The sequence below is a fragment of the Ziziphus jujuba genome, chromosome 1, assembly GCF_031755915.1.
Source record: "Ziziphus jujuba cultivar Dongzao chromosome 1, ASM3175591v1".
Classification (NCBI taxonomy): Eukaryota; Viridiplantae; Streptophyta; class Magnoliopsida; order Rosales; family Rhamnaceae; genus Ziziphus; species Ziziphus jujuba.
The window spans coordinates 32,170,980-32,190,411 of NC_083379.1; the positions used below are offsets into that span (position 1 = coordinate 32,170,980).

Genomic DNA, 19,432 nt, shown 5'->3' on the forward strand with positions numbered 1-19,432 from the left:
AAAAAAAAAAAAAAAAGAAGCTATTATATGTTTTATTAGAAATATATTTTCAATATAATGTGAAACTATATAGATGTATAAAATGTTAAAAGCCAACACATTAATTAATTATTAAATACAAAAATATTAACTTACATATTGTAAGGGAAAAAAAAAAAAAAGGCATGGCCATGACAAAGAAGATATATTAGTATATGACTAGTTTTTCATTTGACATAATTGGTGAAAATTGAAAATAGAATTTCTGCGTAACTCTGTATTATAGATTTTTTGAAAAAAAAAAATTAAAAGTTAATAAATATTTAATTATAAAAAAATGATATTAAATGTTCATTAAAATTTTCATATAAATTAATTTTCTTTTAAAAATTAAAAATTTAAATTTATTTAAAACAGTTTAAATTTTTTTCTTTATTTAATAAATATTTGTTAATCCTTATATATATATATTTTTTTGACAAAAAAAATTTTAACCATCAAATAAAATAAACTTTGTTAGATACACCATATACATATATATATATATATATATATATATATACATATATATATATATATATATATATATATATATTTTGGTAAAAAAGGAATAAATAAGGATGGTGAGGATTTATTTATGTTCAGTTTGGTTGGTTAAATGAAACTTGTACTTTTGGTACGATTAGTCATGAGTCCAAGCTAATCCGTGGAATTTTGGAATGGTTGAGAAGGATGAGACTGGGAGGCGCTACATCTGCCACATCACCTTCCACTGCTCTAAAAAAATGCCTGGCTCTGCAGACCATCACATCAAATCAATTTTTCATCAAATACCACATCACTACCGTCAAAATACATCCTTTTCTGTGGGCCATCTTCTACAGAATCATCGGACCGTCAAAATTAATCATTTATTTTTATTGCTTTTTAATTTACTTTTTGCCCTTTTCACTGTACACAAAAGGAAGAACAAGGCCAAAAGAAAAAGGAACCAAAAAAAAAAAAAAAAAAAAAAATCAGTCTCTCCCAAATCCTGAAATACTGCTTTGTTTATGGATCAAAACTTACAAAAAATAGCAAATTTTCAGGGCTCGAAAAATAAAAAGATTTACTAAAATTTCTTCTTTATTTTATTTATCTTTTTTTATAATTTTTAAATAATAATTTTGTGAGCGTAATAAAATTTATTTTTATGAATAAAATCTTGAAGATCTGAATCCCGAGAAGCTGAAACAGAGAGAGAGAGCAAATCCTGCTGCTGCTACTAAAAGCAGGCCATAATCCTCATCACCATCAATGGTCTGTCACTCTCATTTCTACAATCTCAGCCGTTGATATTCACCGATCGATGAAGCTTATGTTCTTCGATACTAGGGTTTCTACCATTGATTTTAACCCAGTCTCTGTCACAGTCATCGTCGTCGTCAACATCATCGTCATCATCGTCATCATTATCCATGTCGTCGACGACGAAGATCAGTCCCGTACATCACCGGATCGACGGCCAGATTTTGCCTCAGCCGTGTCCCCACCTGGCCGAGTTTCGCTCCAAGAACGGCTCCAAACCCTTCCACTTCCTACAAGACTGCCTCCGCGTCAAGCCGCCCGGAGGCCGAGCAGCGATCCGCCGCGAACCCGAAGAGGTCCCGCGTTGTGGCGCGTGCGGCGACTCTTCCCGGCCGAGACTCTACGCTTGCGTGGCCTGCGCCGCCGTGTCGTGCCACGCACCTCCGGGACCTTCACACGCGGCCGCGCACGCGGATTCGATGCCTCCCGGGCACGAGATCGCCGTGGACGTGGACCGAGCCGAGCTGTTCTGCTGCGCTTGCCGCGATCAGGTTTATGATCGAGACTTCGACGCCGCGGTGGTGCTCGCGCAGACCGCGGCGTCAACACTGGGCGGGAACTCCTCCTCGGCGTCGGCGGCGATTCATAGTCAGCAGCCGGAAAATCTAAGGAAACGGCGGAGGGTAGATTACCGGCCATGGACACCAGATCTGAGAGAGCGAGTGTTGATGGGAAGCTGCTCGAGTCCACTGGAAAGTTCGAATTCGGGTTCGGATTTGCCACGGGGATTGCGAGGATTGAACAATTTGGGAAATACATGTTTCATGAACTCGGTTCTACAAGCATTGCTTCACACACCGCCATTGCGGAACTATTTCTTGAGCGACCGGCATAACCGGTACTTTTGCCAGAAGAGGAACGGAGCTAACATTGGGACTAGGAAGAATGGGGGTAATAATAATAATAATAATACGGATGCAAATGGGAATAAGAGCGCGCGAATGTGTTTGGCTTGCGATATGGACGCTATATTTTCAGCTGTGTTTTCTGGGGATCGAACTCCCTATAGCCCAGCAAGGTTTTTGTACAGGTTTGTACTTTTGAAAATGAATGGGCTTTAGATTTTTGGGTTGTTGTTGAGCTGGGAAAGAATGAATAACTTTTTTGATGAATGCTTGTGCTTTTATTTTATAGTTGGTGGCAGCATGCGGCAAATCTTGCAAGTTATGAACAGCAGGATGCGCATGAATTTTTCATTTCCATGCTTGATGGAATCCACGAAAAGGTGGAGAAAGATCGGAGGAAACCCCAGAGTCAAGGTTAATTGCTTTCCCTTACTAATTCCGTTTTGTTGGTTTTATTTGCTGAATGCTTCGTTAGGGAGATGGAATGTATACCTGTAATCTGCACTTATGTGACATGTCATTCATGAAGGATTAATCTTGTTCTTGTCTATGTTGAACATTCTCTACTCTATTTTGTATTTTGTATTTTTATTTTATTTCCTATTTACCAAAAAAGAAAAAAAACTTTGCATAGGACCTGTGTTGAATATATTGCATGATATAGATGGAATTTTGGAACATCAGTTTTTGGTGTACATTTTCAAGGAAATGATTTTTTCACTTAAGGAAATTTAGTCACTATTGGGGTGTAGTTAAAATCATTGGATATGTAATCCTGACAATTGCTGTGAGATAAGGAAGCTTGGCTATTATTTAGATTGTAAAATGCATTCCATAGATTGTACATTTTCTAGGTTGGCAACTTGGGACTTACTTTCTTGAACAACCAATTACAACATTGGGCCACTGTAGTCTTCTAAAATGTTCATGGCAGAAGTTGGTATTACATCTATAGCCTCTAGCAGACGGCAGTGAGACCCAGGAAGCTGAACGTTAATACCACTAGATACTCTAGAAATCTCTAATCGCCCTGCATTCGTCAGCTCAGTTTCTTGAAATATGAGTGTACGGTATTGGTTGTGTTCCTATAACCAAGAGACAGCAACCCATAGATGTCTGAAGAAAACATTTTGTAATATATTCTTATTGAGTCGCAGGATTAGATGATGAGTTTTTGAATCATGTCATGCATGAGATGAAACTAGCTGCCACCAATGTTGCAAAAAATCAACTTAGAATTCCTTAATGAGCAGCTTGTGTCCTTTGTATCAATTTGTGGTATTTTTTTTTTTTTTAAGCGAAGATGATTAAAGTACTGTTTAAGATTAAGAAGTAACTGTAACATTTAACTGCAGGGCGTGGGTCTAGGTATCTTGCTTGTTGCCTTAGGAGTTGAGAAGAGCTTACTCATTTAGGGATAATTCTCAAGGTCAACCTGGTGGCTTGATGGTGTTATCTGCTTCATACCAGTAAGTCAACTTTTCCTTAGCCAAGTGGTTTGATTATAGGTTTTTCTCGTCTTACATGCTTCTCATGTTCATTCCACCTTTTGCCGTGTTTAGGGTCTTATTACAAAGCTGATTCCTATCAAGAAACAAGGATTGCATTAGGTCCCAGCCAGCATAGAATTTCTTCTCAATAGTTTGGAAATTATGGTCCTCATTTTATTGTTGTATCAACCTTTTCTGGGTATCATCTGGTTTTCACTTAGATACATGTTTAGATTTAATGGAGTTCCTTTTGCATGATGATGCATTATTTGTAGTGTTTTCTATTTTCTTTTTAGTGTTTGTCCCTTTGGTCCTGAGAGTTCAGTGCCATGAATGTTTGTTATAATTTGTTGTTTGTTTTATTTATTGATTAGGCATCGAGATGCATAGCATTATGCATATTATTTTTCAGATGCATTTAAAGTGAGAAGTATTCCAGTAAAGTGATAAAACATTAAAATAAGTTGGCTGGCATGTCTTGTTTGGATGCTAAGAAAAGCATCCGTGTGATGATTTATAGTGGCTCGCAATTATTGGTATAGGAAGGATAGTGAAATAGAAACAGATTCTAGTAGTGTTTGGTGGTACTCTTAACATACCCTGCACAAATAATCTTTTTAGTGAATATAGAGAGTAACATCCTATTTGTTGGGTTCATAAATTTTCTTAAATCAGCTTCTCCACACACACAATATATTGCTTGAGTTATTCTTCATTGTGTATGTTGCTTGCTTGCTTGTGATATTTCTGGAGGATGCTTCTTTGGAAAAGTTATTTATTTCTATTAAAATAACTTATTATTGAGAATATTATATACTATTGGAAGTGCAATAACATTTAATTTCTTTTGTAGTGCAGGCAATGGAGACTGCTGTATAGCTCATAGAGTATTTTCGGGCATCTTGCGGTCTGACGTCATGTGTATGGCCTGTGGTTTCACATCTACAACGTATGACCCATGTGTTGACATCTCACTTGACTTGGAGCCCAACCAAGGAGGAACTACAAAAATAGCATCCACAAAGTCCAGTCACTCTTGCAATGGTGAGACAGATTGCACGAATTCAAGGCAAAACTGTGGGGCATCTACCCTGATGGGATGTTTGGACCGTTTTACAAGACCTGAGAGATTGGGCTCTGACCAGAAATTCTTCTGCCAACAGTGTCAGGTGAGGCAGGAGTCACTCAAACAGATGTCCATAAGAAAGCTACCACTAGTTTCTTGTTTCCACATTAAAAGATTCGAGCATTCTTCAGTAAGAAAAATGTCAAGGAAGGTGGATCGCTATTTGCAGTTCCCTATTTCATTGGACATGGCACCCTATCTTTCCTCATCGATTTTGAGAAGCCGATTCGGGAATCGAATTTTCCCTTTCGATGGGGATGAGCCGGATGCTTCAAATGAGCTGTCGTCGGAGTTTGAATTGTTTGCTGTTGTCACTCACACAGGTAAGCTAGATGCTGGCCATTATGTGACCTACTTGCGGTTGTGTAATCAATGGTACAAGTGCGATGATGCTTGGATCACTCAAGTTAATGAAAGCATCGTGAGGGCTGCACAAGGATACATGATGTTTTATGTACAGAAGATGCTATACTACAAGGCAAGTGAGAAACAGGTTGCTGGATGATATGTTGGTGTGATGAAGAAAAGAAACAGAAAAATGATACTCGATTATACTTATTGGAGAAGACAAAAAGTTGGAAAATAGTTTATGGGGATCATGGTGAATATATAAATGGGGGCATGAAACAAAGGATTCCATGGCCAGTTTTGTTCACCATGAAATCAAATGGTATTGAGTTGCTAGTGCTATTGGTAAAAGAACTAGGCGGCTCCCTGTGCTCTCTGAGGAGATCATCGTTTAGAGATAAATTATCATTCTCAATTTGGAGCATAAAGTGCTGAATTTTGGAGGCAGTTTTTGCTATTACAATTCTGAGTCTTCGATATTATAAAGATCTGATTTTTAGAGTTTTTCTTATATTTTTCCACTTTGTGCTCAGAAAATTCTTTGCAAAGGCATTTTAATCCTAATACAAAGAATTTGCACCACTCTGAGGTTCATAGTTTGCTCATCTTTTCAAAATATTCTTTGTAAAGCGAAACATGAAGCATGCATTTGTTGGTGTTCAACGGTACTGCATCTATTTCAGCATGAGGAAATATTAAGTCAAGAATGGCCAGATACTAGCAATGTAATCATTTAAATGATACAGAAGATGTATAATAGGTATGCCGTATATTTCCAAAGCGTCAACTCAACGAGCACTTGATGCGCATCTTGCGTTTAAAATAAATAAATAAATAAAAATTAATGAGCACTTTTTTATTTGTTGTATTTTGTTCGTTTAATTCAGCCTACCACGACTTAAATATTGCATAATTAACTGAGAAATATGGGTAGTTTTGGAGAAGGTATCATGTATAGCAAGCGGGATTCAAACTTTAACATGATAAAAATTTCCTTATCCAAAATTGGAATAAAAAAAATGGTGGTTTATGGTGGTTTGTTTAAGTATGAATGGTTTGTAATATTATGTCATTGGTGAATCCTTATTAAAAATTTGTCATAGTTCTGATTTTTCACAGTTTTGGTGAAATAAATTTATTTGTTTATTTTTAAAAGAGGTATGTAAATTAACATTATCAGTCTCTTTCATATGTAGATTTACACTAATTGATATTTTTAAAAAAATATTAATTTTATTGTATATGTATATACATAATATATAATAAAATCGATGATTTACAATATGATCGATTCATATACCATATAGAAATCTGCATCAAAATTGATGTTTAAAAAAATCCACATGCAGACAGATCATCTTTTATATATATATATATATATATATATATGTGTATATCTAAAAGCCATGTGAGAATTGTGCAAATTATTGTTTTACACTTAACGCTACACGACATGGTGCGTCGGTTGTCAAAACCATGCCCACAGGGCCAACGACACCACCACATGTCGATCAAAACTTCTAAAGTATTATTTATCCCCTATATACAAAATCATAATATATCCTTAACTCCCCACCAATTACAAGTCAGAAGCCAACGACTTTTTAAATCTCTCCGCATGGCCGTCAGACGAACATGGTCCGCCTGACACTTGATTATTATTGGTTTTTTATTCCTCTCTTTCGGTCTTTTCGGTTTCGGGTTTTGTTTCCACACTCGAGCTTATCGGACGCCCTAAAAATCACCCCAAAATTATTTTTTTGTTTTTTGTTTTTAATTTTTTTTAAAAAAAAAATAAAAAAAAATAAAAAAAAAGAAAAGGAAAAAGTGTGTCGGGTCTGTGTCCGTCTTATCCCATTCCCATCTTCTTCTTCTACTGCTTTCATCGACTTCTTCTTCTTCCACAGCCTCACACATTTATAGCCATTCGTTTTCGCCCTACCACTACAGAGAAGACCGTGCATAGTCAACGAGTCCCAATTACGATTCCGATTGCGATTTGGATTTGCAGATTCCAGCTTGGAGTGAAAGGAGGGTTTGTTGTATTAGGGTTTCGGTGATGCTGTGATTCGATTTTGTTCGATGATTCGTGGCCTTTTCGTTGCTTGGTTCGTAGGGTTATATCTTTTGAGCTCTAAGTGAATTTTGTGGAGTTTATTCCGTTTTAGGTGGACTCAAATGTTTGAACTCATTTTTCTTTCGTTTCTCCATCCTTTTTTTTTTTTCCTGCATTCATCCTGTATGAATTGAAACTAGAAAGAAATGGTAACAAGAACCTATGATTGTGCTACGATTAATGGAATGCAAATCAGTTGCTTATTCCAGTAGGAAATTTTTGTCGCTAATCTTTTTTTTTTTTGGTTGATGTTCTTAGAATTGTCTTTTAGTTGCATTTCTTTGGTTTTACATGGCACCCTCTTCCTTTATGGAATTATGGTCTTATTCTGATTTTAAACGCTTCAGTTGTGTACAATATTTGTCATAAATTCGATAAAAGTACTTTAAAAGATGTGCTAATTTTGTTTGTTATCTTATTGGGTAACCTTCATTTCCTTGAAAAATAAAATATTGCTTTATTTTTATTATTATTTATGAACTATGATTACTTTTTTGTTTATTTGTTTGTTATGCTAGTTGATTTATGGTTTAAGGTGTATGTGGTGGTGCATGTAGTATTACATATTTATTGTTTCTAGAAGTTCTTTCAAGTTTTGAGACTTCAGAACTTTATATTTTTGTAAAAAGGATTGAATTCTCTAGCCATCTTGTGGGTTGAGCAGATGAATCATGTATACTTCTGCTTTGAGCACCATGATTTCAAATTCGGGTATTATACTCATTGGCTTTCTATTGCAGAAGAATGAAGAGTGTACGTGATTGGTTTTTTTCTCAGCTGGTGTCCAAATCATTGGTCTCATCTAGACCGTTGTCAGTAAGTGACAGTTTCTTTAATGAGGAACCTCTTGATAAAGACTTAGATGACCAAGGTATTACTCTCTCTTTAGCTGGAGTAGTGGTGGAAATTATTTGTTAATTTTTGGAAAATAATATATTTATGCATAAGAAAATGGATCATTTATCTACCTGTTGATCTTCATATTCGTACATGTATTTTCCTTTGTCTTCTTCCATTGTCAATGCATTTTATGAGATTATAGTTTATTTATTTTTTAGGTGCAACTGAAACAGCCAGTTTGGTTGCAATGCCTGCCACTCGTTGTACATTGCAGTCTTCTGATGGTAATCAGGAAAGTCAGCCACAACCCTCTAACCACGAAGTTGTAGTTGATTATTCTGACCAAAATTATCATGTCTCTAATGGTGTAAAGATGGATCCACTGGTAAAGATTGAGAATATTCAAGTGAAGTTCTTTCGAATTCTCCAGCGGCTTGGACTGTCACAAGACAATCTTCTGGTGGCAAAGGTTTTGTATCGAATTCATCTAGCAACTTTGGTACAAGCAAAGGAATCAGATCTGAAAAGAATTAATCAGAGTAATGATAGAGCAAGAGTTGTAGCAGCAGAACAAGAAGCAGCTGGCTTGCCTGATTTGGATTTCTCTATTAGAATACTTGTTCTTGGAAGATCAGGGGTTGGTAAGAGTGCTACGATAAACTCTATTTTTGATCAAACTAAAACAACAACAGATGCTTTTCGTCCTGCCACTGATTGCATTCGGGAAGTTGTTGGAACTGTTGATGGGATTAGGATAAACATCATTGATACTCCTGGATTTTTGCCTTCATCTTCTCATAATGTGAAAAGAAATAAGAAGATTATGCTTTCTGTCAAGAGATTCATAAGAAAATCTCCACCTGATGTGGTTTTGTACTTTGAACGCCTAGATCTGATCAGTATGGGTTGTATTGACTTTCCTCTTTTGAAACTTATTACTGAAGTTTTTGGTGCTGCAATTTGGTTTAACACCATCCTTGTCATGACTCATTCTTCCTCAGTTCTTCCAGAAGGATCTGATGGGTTTCCTGTTACCTATGATTCCTATGTGACCCATTGTGCACATCTGGTGCAGCACTGTATACACCAGGCAGTCTCTGACTCGAGAATTGAAAACCCAGTGATTTTAGTTGAAAACCATCCTCTTTGTAAGAAAAATAGAATGGGGGAAAAAATTCTCCCTAATGGACAGGTTTGGAAATCTCAGTTTTTGCTATTATGCATTTGTACTAAAGTTCTTAGTGATGCCAATGACCTCTTTAAATTGCAAAACAGCATTGAATTGGGGCCATTGGCTACTACTCGACTGCCTTCTCAACCCCATCTTCTCTCATCCCTTCTACGGCACCGTGCTCCCGTGAATGCAAGTGCACTGGACAATGAAATTATTGAAAGCTTACTCTCAGATGTAGAGGAAGATGATGAGTATGACCAATTGCCTCCGATACGCATCCTTAAAAAAACCCAATTTGAGAGCTTAACCAAGGCACAGAAGAAGGAGTATCTTGATGAGCTGGATTACCGAGAGACCCTTTATTTGAAGAAACAGTTGAAGGAAGAGTATCGAAGGCAAAGGGAAAGGAGGCTTTCTGAAGGAGAAAATTTGGCTAGTGATGGTAATTTTGATGGCCAGCAGGACTCTCCAGAAGCTGTTTTGTTACCTGATATGGCAGTTCCCCTTAGTTTTGACTCAAACTGCCCTGTGCATAGATATCGTTGTCTTCTGACAAGTGACCAGTGGCTTGTGAGACCTGTTCTTGATCCCCAAGGATGGGATCATGATGTTGGCTTCGATGGAATAAGCATTGAAACTGCTGCAGAAGTAAACACGAATGTCTTTGCCTCAGCCACTGGTCAGATGAGCAAGGACAAGCAGGAGTTTAGTATTCAATCCGAGTGTGTGGCAGCTTATTCAAATCCTGGAGGAACTACTTATTCTGTGGGACTTGATGTTCAGTCTGCTGGTAAAAATTTGATCTATACACTTCATGCTGACACAAAACTAAGGAAACTCTGGCACAACATTGCTGACTGTGGTGTTTCTTTGACATCATTTGGTAACAAGTATTACATTGGTGCCAAGGTTGAAGATTCTATATCAATTGGGAAGCAACTGAAATTTGTAGCAAATGCTGGCCGGATGGGAGGTCCAGAACAGGTGGCATATGGTGGAAGCTTGGAAGCTATTTTAAGGGGTAGAGACTACCCTGTCAAAAATGACAATGTGAGTCTGACAATGACTGTCATGTCCCATAATAAAGAGACAGTGTTGGGTGGAAGTTTACAATCTGAGTTCCAGCTAAGTCGAAACTTGAGAATGTCTGTTAATGCCAATCTGAATAATCGCAAAATGGGGCAGATTTGCATCAAAACAAGTAGTTCTGAGCATTTGCAAATTGCTCTGATAGTTGCTTTTACAATTTTCAAAGGCCTTTTGCGTAGAAAATCAACCGATAGGTCAAGTCCGGAAGCATCAGAAAGCAGATAATCTGTTGTTTTTTGTTTCTTGATATTTATGTTGAGGAAGGACACAAGCAACCAGAACTAAGACATGGTTCTTTCAAGTGGTGTAGAGGGAAAAATGAAGGTAAGAAATTTTCAGATCATTCCGAATTTTCTTTCATTCCTATCATGTTTGAGATGTGATATTTCTTCATGTTAGGTTTGGTGGAAAATGTCACCAAGTGGTATATGATATCCGCTGCTCCCGGATGACCTTGAATTTCTAATAGATAGAGCCCAATCGAACTCCCCGGTTTTTGTGGGATTCGACGGACAGCCAGCTTGCTTCTGGTGCAGAGTTTTTTTGTATTTGGAGTAAATTGAGGTGGTGAGTGTACAGGAAAAAGATATTTGAAATGTTGTTGGATGGTAAAAGCTTATAAAGCTATACTCATATTTTATCTATTCATTCAGTTTAGCATCATTCACAAATTGATATAGGCTTTGGTTGTCTTTATAAAAGGAAGAGAAAACGGTGAACAGCTTTGATTTTCCGCTACTAGTTCAGAAAGTGGATGTACATGCATGGAAGTGTAACGATTAATTAATTGAGAAACAGATCTCATCTATCACAGCGCATTGTGTTCAATTGTATGCATGCTATGATACATCACTTAATTTGTATATATAATATCATAGGATTTCTAATTTCTCAGAAAAATTTAGTAACGTTTTTATCTTTTGGTTTCTAAATTTAATTTTTGCATCCATATTTGTTTTCGTTTACAATGGTAAACCCCATCATTTTTAGTTTTGGCTGCATTTAAATCAAACAATAAATAATAATAACAATAATAGTTTTATCCAATTCCAGAAAAAAAAAAAAGAAAAAAAAGGGAAAAGTACAGCTTTATGCAGGTGATTTAGACATTAAGACATTTATATTATTCATGTTCTCACTTTCAGTCATTTCTCAACTGCTACGTCAGCGTGTAGAGATGAAAAATGATGCTTATGCGGTGATTAAGGCTCTCGAGACGTTGAACAAAGTAGAATCACAAATCAAATCGATCTATTGAAAACAAAACCATATGTCAACAATCAAGTGGCTGAGTTCTCCATTATCAATGACGTATCGAATCCTACCACTCCAACTTTCGTAAACCACATGGTCTCTTCGCACTATTTTTTCTTTCTCGTTATAATTTGTAGGCCGCCACACCATCTCAGTCGACATGTTTTGTTTTTTCTTTTTAAGTGGCATGGTGTCCCTTTTACATTTTTTTTTTGTTTTTTTGTTTTTTGGTAATTGGTGTTGCTTTTACATTCGTTGGTTTCCTTTTATTTGCCCATTTAATAAAAAAATAAATTAAAAAAAAATCCAAATGCCTATGTTGTCACATATATATATATAGTATACATTATGCATTTTAATTTTTTTTTAATTTTATTTTTGTTTTTGTGAGGTTTGAAGGAATATCGGATTGATTAATTTGTATCTGCATGAAGTGAAAATAAATAGACGATTGTTGCGAGATTTAATTTCATTATACAGTAAACTTATTCTCAAAAACTCTAAAAAACAAATTCCATCAAGCAATTGATCCAATCACACAAAAAACTTACGGTTTGATTATAGATTTTACGGCCGGATTAAAAATATTATAAGTCTAGATTTGTCTTTGATCAGAGTCTACTAATCTCTAGTCATTTGTTTGCCTTTCCATTTTTGGTCCTGATTTGTTTGCTTTTTCTCCTCCTCCTTTTTCTCTTTTATCTCTAATCTTGTTTGCCCTCGTTTTCCACCTGAAAAAAAAGGAAAAAGGAAAATACTCCCAAGTGTATTTTGCTGGTTCGCCTCATCAGATTACAAAGAGCCATATCACCACCCATAAATTATTGAACTTTCCCATTTTTTTTTTTTTTCCCACCAAAGAATCATCACTTTATACTTCCATTAAATAATAAAAAAAAAAAAATCATAATCATTCAACAATTTCTATACACATTTAATTTACAAACCCCCCCCCCCCCCCGGCGCGCCCAACAAAAAAATAATAATAATAATAATAATAAAACGTTTCAAATCACTGAAAACAAATTGTGTGTTTTTCTTTTTTAAAAAATCCAAACATTTTTTTTTTTTCCCCACAATCTTCAAGGTGAAGCACCCCACAAAACCTCAGCAACGATGGTAGCAGCTTCAGCATCAGAAGCAGAGGCTTCTCTTACTCTGACCACTATCTGCTGCTTGAAAGCCCTTCTCTCTCTTTGCCTCAATCCTTCTCCAACCTCCAATTGCACTGCGAATCTCGCTACACAGCTCGCAAACGGATGGCTCTCCAAGAACCTCCTTTCCCTGCTTTCTCTTCTCTTCTTCCCCAGCTCAACCCCATCAGCAGAAACTTCTCTGTTTTCCTTTTCATTCTCATTCTTACTACTATACCGACCTAATTCGATCAAATCCCCACCCAATTCCGATCTCTGCAATTCCACGAGCTTCTTTATCAAACCCTCCTCCAGCATCGCATCAATGGCTTCCTTCCTCCCGAAATAACCTATTTCCAGAATGCAGTCCATGGCCATGACCCGTACCTGTACGTCTTGGCAATTCAAGAAAGCTATGATTCTGGGTATTTCTCCGTTTGACTCGATCACATCGACGAGAGGGGATTTGATCGACCTGATCAGGAAACAGAGGACTTTGATCGAATGCGGGGAAGCCATTGTTATCAGAGCTCGAGTTGTCGGACCCATCAGCACCTGACCCACGAAAACGTCCTTGTTGAACCGAATCAATGCCCCGATTGCGAACGCAGAGTGTTCTCGAATCCTTTTCGACGAATCGGGGTCGCAGAGAGTAGATTCCAGCAGCGAGAACACCTTGGATTTCAGTATCAGATCTTGCAATTCCCGATTGAACCCTTCGGCGAGTCGGTCTTCGAACTGCGTCAACAGCCTCACCGTCTCTTCTTCCTTGTTGTTCCCGGGTTCTCGCAGAACCCAAGTCAGATTCTCGACGCTCTCTCGATCGATCCACGCCTGAATCTCGTTCTCGATCGACCCCGCAACCCGAGATATGGAGTGGGTCGAGACTCGGCGGGTCAGGAAGGAACGGATGCTGAGGTGGCCTCGGCATTTCTGGAAGGTCTCGACGAGGTTTTTGAGGCTGGTAAGGTGTTGGGAGAGGATAGACAGATTTGGGTCTTTAGATAGGATCGTGTCCGACTCGGTCTCGAGCTCGAGCAGAGCTTTAATGGCGGACGAGTTGGGTTCATCGAAATCCTGTCTGGGATGGGCTTGTAGTTCGTGGGAAGCTTGTTTGAGAGCTTCGAGGACTTTCAGTACTCGTGGTCCCTCTTCCTTAGACGGATCATCCATGGTTGTAAAAGCAGAGAGAGAAAATAATTCTAGAGAGAGAGAGGAAAGTGTTCGAGTTAAATCTCTCCGTGTTTGTTTTCTGGGAAAACAGGACTCAACGGCCAGTCATCGTGCCCTTCTATATAAATCACCAACGACTAGTCTTACGCTCTAACCACACGTATATATTATATATACCGGTTTTGTTTTAATTATTTTTTATATTTTATTTCAAATAAAAAAAAAAGCAAGTGGTTATTAATTAAAAATTTTAATAACTAACAAAGAAGAAAATTTATTCAATAGAATACAAGTCATTAATTGGACATATGAAGTATTAAAGAAAATTGTATGGATAATTAAGATACTAATTTATAATTTATTATAATTATTATAATGTTGTTGTACCAAAGAGACGAAGAGTTTAGTGGGCTTTCAAACATTTTCCATCATTGTTTCACAAAAACTTGTTGCCACAAAACATTTGGTTTGGGGATTAGGATTGTGGACTGCTTTGACGCCTATATAAATATTCATTGCTCTTCTTCTTTGGCTGCATGGAACGGATATTCAATTTTCCATGCGTGTTGAACATGTACATTGTCCTAGGAACATTTTGATTCAAAGGGTTCACTGGCCTTAAAAAAGTGATGGAATTGGCAATTGAAAACTATAAAAATCCTTTCAAAACATATTACACGTTAAAGAAACGTGCCATTTATTGATTTAGTCTATCATTTTTCAGAAGTCTTTAAGTAGGGAAAAACTTATACATTATTGTTATACCAAATCATCCAATTATTACATGCAATATAACTTTAAAAATCTATAATAATATTCAACTTTGTACATCGTTAAAACAATGTGAGTTCTATAAGATATTTATTAATTATTATATAAGTTTTTCCTCTCAACTACAAATCACCTACTTTTTTAGGCAATATTGATAATAAATTCATAATTATAACCAAAGGTAAATATAGGTTTACTTATGGATAACCTATTAAATGATTTTTTTAAATAAATATTTTACAATGTGTGAATAAAATAATATCTCATATACATACAAACGCACCATTTTTCTATTAGCGATGGCTAAAAAAAATAAATAAATAAAATCATATCTATTATTTAAAAGGTAATACCTAGTAATAGAAATTAATATCATAGCTGTACATGGAGAATTCATAAGGTTTTTCAAAATTTCCAACTAATTAAATTATACACAAATATGCCAAGTCAAATATTGTTTCCGTTAATCTTTGCAAAAAAAAAAAAAAAAAATTGTGTTTCCGTTAATTGGTATACCAACAAATTTATAAAACCAAAATGAGCAAGAGCAATTAACTAAAAACAAGCAGCTTTTTAAATCCTTAATTTTTACTTTATTTTATTTTTTATATTGGGGATGAGAATATTTAAGATTATAGCGTAATAAAATAATAATTTTTATCATATAAACTGCTTCCTCAACTATTTAAATCTTTAAAATTGGTATCATATTGTTTTGTTTTATAATCACAAACAAAATAAAAAAATTCAAACGAATACATTATAATTAAGTTGACCAAGCAACATATAGAAGAAAATGTGAAATGATGGGGTTTGTGGTTAGCATATTCGGATCTAAGCGTGTATAGGAAAGAATATATTATCAGAACCAAGAATCCGAGCTTTCCTCGTTCTTTCATGCCTTTCATTTTTTTTTTCCCCCTTTCAAATAAGAAATCATCCTCATTGAATAAGAGTTTTGCTATTAAATGATATTTTGACTCAACTAATAAGCTTAGACCTAACAACGTATCGTTTTAAATCGTGTTCGTGTCGTGTTCGTGTGGAATTAAGTTAACTCAAACACTAATCGTTAAGCTTTCGTATGAAAATAGATAAACACAAATCTATTATCGATTCGATAAATTTCCACGTAATCCGTCATCTAACTCGTTAACTCATTAATAATAAATATAAATTTAAAAATTTAAATTTCATTTAGTTTTAAAATAATAAAATAATATTTTTTTAAAAAAAATTACAAAGGTTCTTGTTTGCTTTTAGATTTTTTAAAAATTAAATTAAAAAAGAATAAATTAATACATATTTAACAATAAATTAAGTAATTTTAATATTATAAAACTTGTGTAATTATCAAAATATTCCTCTTTAATGGATCTAATGGATTTATCATGTTTCAACCATTAAAATTCATTAATTTATTGGATTTTATTGGGTGATACTGATATAGATCCGACACAATATTGTCAATCTAAATCCGTAAATTATCATGTGGATTCATATCGAATTATCATATGGTATGAGATTTTACCATGTCTAAATAAACTATTTATAAATACGAATAAAATATGTTAAATTTAAATATAAAATATGAAAGAAAATAATTATAAATGACAAAATAAAATAATAATAAAAGGCTTGTGATCTTTATCGATTTAAATCTTCTACTTCCCGTATAAAAACAAATAAATAAGAACCCGTGCATAACTTTTTTTTTTTGTTTCTTTTTTTCTTTTTTGTGCTTTTAGGTGGGGTTGGTTTGTAGGCCTTAGAGGAGTGCAGACCATAATACCTTATGTCATATTAACATAATAATAATAATAAATAAATAAATTTTGGTATGATTTGGGATTTGATTATTATGCGCCGCACTTTGAGCAAATTTGTGGTACTTCGGCTTCAATGTGCCTCGAGAGTTTGCACCTCTGACGGTATAAATTATTTGCCTCTAGTTGAAAAGTTGTTTTCCTTTTATCCCCAGCCGAATAGTTGGGGTGGTTAAGTAGATTAACATTGTTTCAAGCATATCTAGACTAATTTGGTCCCAAATGAATTTGTTGCTGTTTATAATTATATATAATACTTTGCTCTATTCAAATCAATTAAATACTAAAAATTAATTTAATTTGACAAAAATACCCTTTTAACATACTGACAAGGCCGTTTTTGAAACTATTTTCAAAGATCTGAGAGGATTATGTATAGGAAAATCCCACTAAATAATCGAAAGTTTAGTGGGATTTTTTTATAAATTGGATATAATCTAACAATACAAATATCATAAATATTTTTTTATATAAAGTTTTATAAAATCATTAATTAAAAATAATATAAGAGTCATATATCTTAAATTAATTGATTAGAATAATCTAAAAAGTACAAATAAATAAATATAAAATACCCAAAATGCCCCTTATAAAGTATATATCAGAATCAATACAAGGTAGAATATTTATTATTATAGAGTCAAGGAAAAAAACAATACATCTGCAATGGAATAACATAAGAATAATAAAGATTCCTACCTTCAATATACTTAATGTGTTAGCTAAAATCTTGGGGAATAATTTAAAAAATGCAAAACTATGAGATGAATTTGGTGAGTGAACAAGTAAAATATTATGAAAATAAGTATTATTCTTAAAAATCTTTTATCTCAATACCTCATTTTCACTCTTTAAAAGTTTTTCTATTTCGATAAACAATTTTTACAAAATCCATTATTATCCCAAAACATAGCAATTTCTTAAGTCATTAAATAAGAAAATTAAAATCGGATAATATCTATCACCTCATAAATAATTAATATTTTTACAAATCATAATTTATAAATATAGGTAATAATAATAATAAAAATTATAAGAGCATATAAACATATATTGTATTCATAATGTACCAATAATATCCTTGTGTACCATATCTATTGTTATCATCTGTCGCACAACCACAAATAATGTTATAGTGCATCATCAACTACTTGGGGAGGGATAAACGATCAATGCTACCCTTGGCATTATAGGAGTGTTGCAAATTGGGATCTCCCATCTTAAACTCAAGAATCACATGATCAAGTAGGGGATAATCAAATAAGCACACATAATTATAATCCAACAAATTCATATTCATGGTATACTATTGTACACAATAATTTAAAACCTAGTATCTAGCTCATAACTCAAAATATTTATAAAATTTATCAAATAATACTTATAATCATCATATCAAAATATCCTCACAATATCAAAAAAAAAAACATATATACATAGTTGTATATCTATATATCAAAATTTATTTATGCCAAATCATTCATTTAATATATATCATAATATGATAAATCAATTGCTTCTTCATAGCATAAAATAAAACATATTAATTAAATCATTCCAGAAACAATAATAACAATAAGCTAATTTATATATTATATAAAATCAAACATATAATCCCAAAACCACTTCAAAAAATAAAGTTTATTCATAGATCACAGCTCAAATTAACTCATACACCAGATTGCCTTCAATATCAATTCAGTGCCTAAAATAATAATAAAATATTATTTAGCTCAAAAAATTAAACCAAATACATTGGGTGTGTACCAATATCCCAAAATAACTTTAATAACTTTAAAATTTTTAAAATTGGACAATGAACAATCCAATTATACCATGAACCCTAAATATCTAATACCCAAAATTGAGGTTTTTCATGTAGAGGTAAATTTAATGAAATTAAACCTTTCATTAGATCCCATTAATACCAAATTATATTAATCCAACTTCAACTTTATCCAATTTGTCCGATTACGTCCAAATACAGTTCGAACTTATCCAATATTAAACTAATAGATTCAAAAATGAAAAAATTATCAAATTACATTCAAAATTTACAAACTTTATATCAACGGACAGCCTATTGGTAAAGGAATATGATGGTATACTCACCTTATTCCAAACCCCTTGCTAATGATTGGAAAGTCTTCTCAACTTTTGGCCAAATTTGATGTTGATGAATCTATCAAACCGTGAAGAATTTCAGCAAACAGAGCCTAGATTCAAACTCTAACAACAGCTTTCAAATTCTGATCTTGACTCATCGCTAGTTGGTTGGCTGTGAAAATTCACGATCGAGGTCACTAGGAGGTGGGTTTGTCAGAACTCCGATGCCATCAATGATGGATGGTAGAAAAATGGTCAAATCCGATTGACCTGATTTTGCTTGCTTGCGGGTATAAGTTGACCCGATTTGGGTTCCATAGATCTGGGGAGGATTTTTGGGACATTTTGGATATTTTTCAATTTATTTAATGAGGGCATGGTCTTAATGTATACATAGACCTTAAGCCCATTAACAAATATAAATTTAGACTGGTTTGGATATGGATAAAATATTAATATTTAAAAATTTCTGAAAACTATAACTTTATAATATTAACTCAAAATTAAGCATGCTGACAGTATATGAACTCGTAGTGATGAGCTCTATGTTATGGTATAAGAGTTAAATGCAAAATCCATCTCCAAAGAAAAGTCAAACGTGATCCCACTTAAAATCCAATTTGGTCGATCTTGGTCAACCTTAATTAAACTGTCCAAAATTTCAAATTAAAATATTTTTGCAGAATGGGTCATTAAATATACCTATTCTACTATTTTTCAAATAATTTAATGAAAATTATTTTTATTATCGAATATTGAAAATAATGTTTTCTTCAAAAAAAAAAAACATTAACAAAATATTTTCTTCAAAAAAA

The 19,432-nt window shown here is 34.2% G+C and overlaps 3 protein-coding genes across 7 annotated transcripts; 2 read left to right on the forward strand and 1 right to left on the reverse strand.

Annotated features, from left to right (window-relative positions):
* The first annotated feature begins 939 nt into the window (after nt 1–939).
* On the forward strand, nt 940–5,810 carry LOC107406690 (ubiquitin C-terminal hydrolase 22-like). Its single transcript, XM_048480330.2, has 3 exons — nt 940–2,356; nt 2,461–2,585; nt 4,520–5,810. The coding sequence occupies exons 1-3, from the start codon at nt 1,437–1,439 to the stop codon at nt 5,290–5,292; spliced, it is 1,818 nt and encodes a 605-aa protein (XP_048336287.2). The 5' UTR covers nt 940–1,436; the 3' UTR covers nt 5,293–5,810.
* A 1,108-nt stretch (nt 5,811–6,918) lies between these two features.
* Nucleotides 6,919–11,165, forward strand: LOC107406691 (translocase of chloroplast 90, chloroplastic). Of its 5 annotated transcripts, none has more exons than XM_048470268.2 (4): nt 6,919–7,243; nt 7,992–8,122; nt 8,294–10,678; nt 10,754–11,165. In XM_048470268.2, exons 2-3 carry the CDS (start codon nt 8,114–8,116, stop codon nt 10,577–10,579), a joined length of 2,295 nt encoding a protein of 764 aa, XP_048326225.2. In that variant the 5' UTR covers nt 6,919–7,243; nt 7,992–8,113; the 3' UTR covers nt 10,580–10,678; nt 10,754–11,165. The 5 variants fall into 5 exon arrangements, with proteins under 5 accessions (XP_048326225.2, XP_024925318.3, XP_024925317.3 ...); XM_025069550.3 differs by having other exon boundaries at nt 6,920–7,303; nt 8,310–10,678; XM_025069549.3 differs by having other exon boundaries at nt 6,921–7,243; nt 8,310–10,678.
* A 1,517-nt stretch (nt 11,166–12,682) lies between these two features.
* Nucleotides 12,683–14,066, reverse strand: LOC112490105 (uncharacterized). The gene has a single exon (XM_025069552.3). The coding sequence runs from the start codon at nt 13,912–13,914 to the stop codon at nt 12,691–12,693; it is 1,224 nt and encodes a 407-aa protein (XP_024925320.3). The 5' UTR covers nt 13,915–14,066; the 3' UTR covers nt 12,683–12,690.
* Between the last annotated feature and the right edge of the window lie 5,366 nt (nt 14,067–19,432).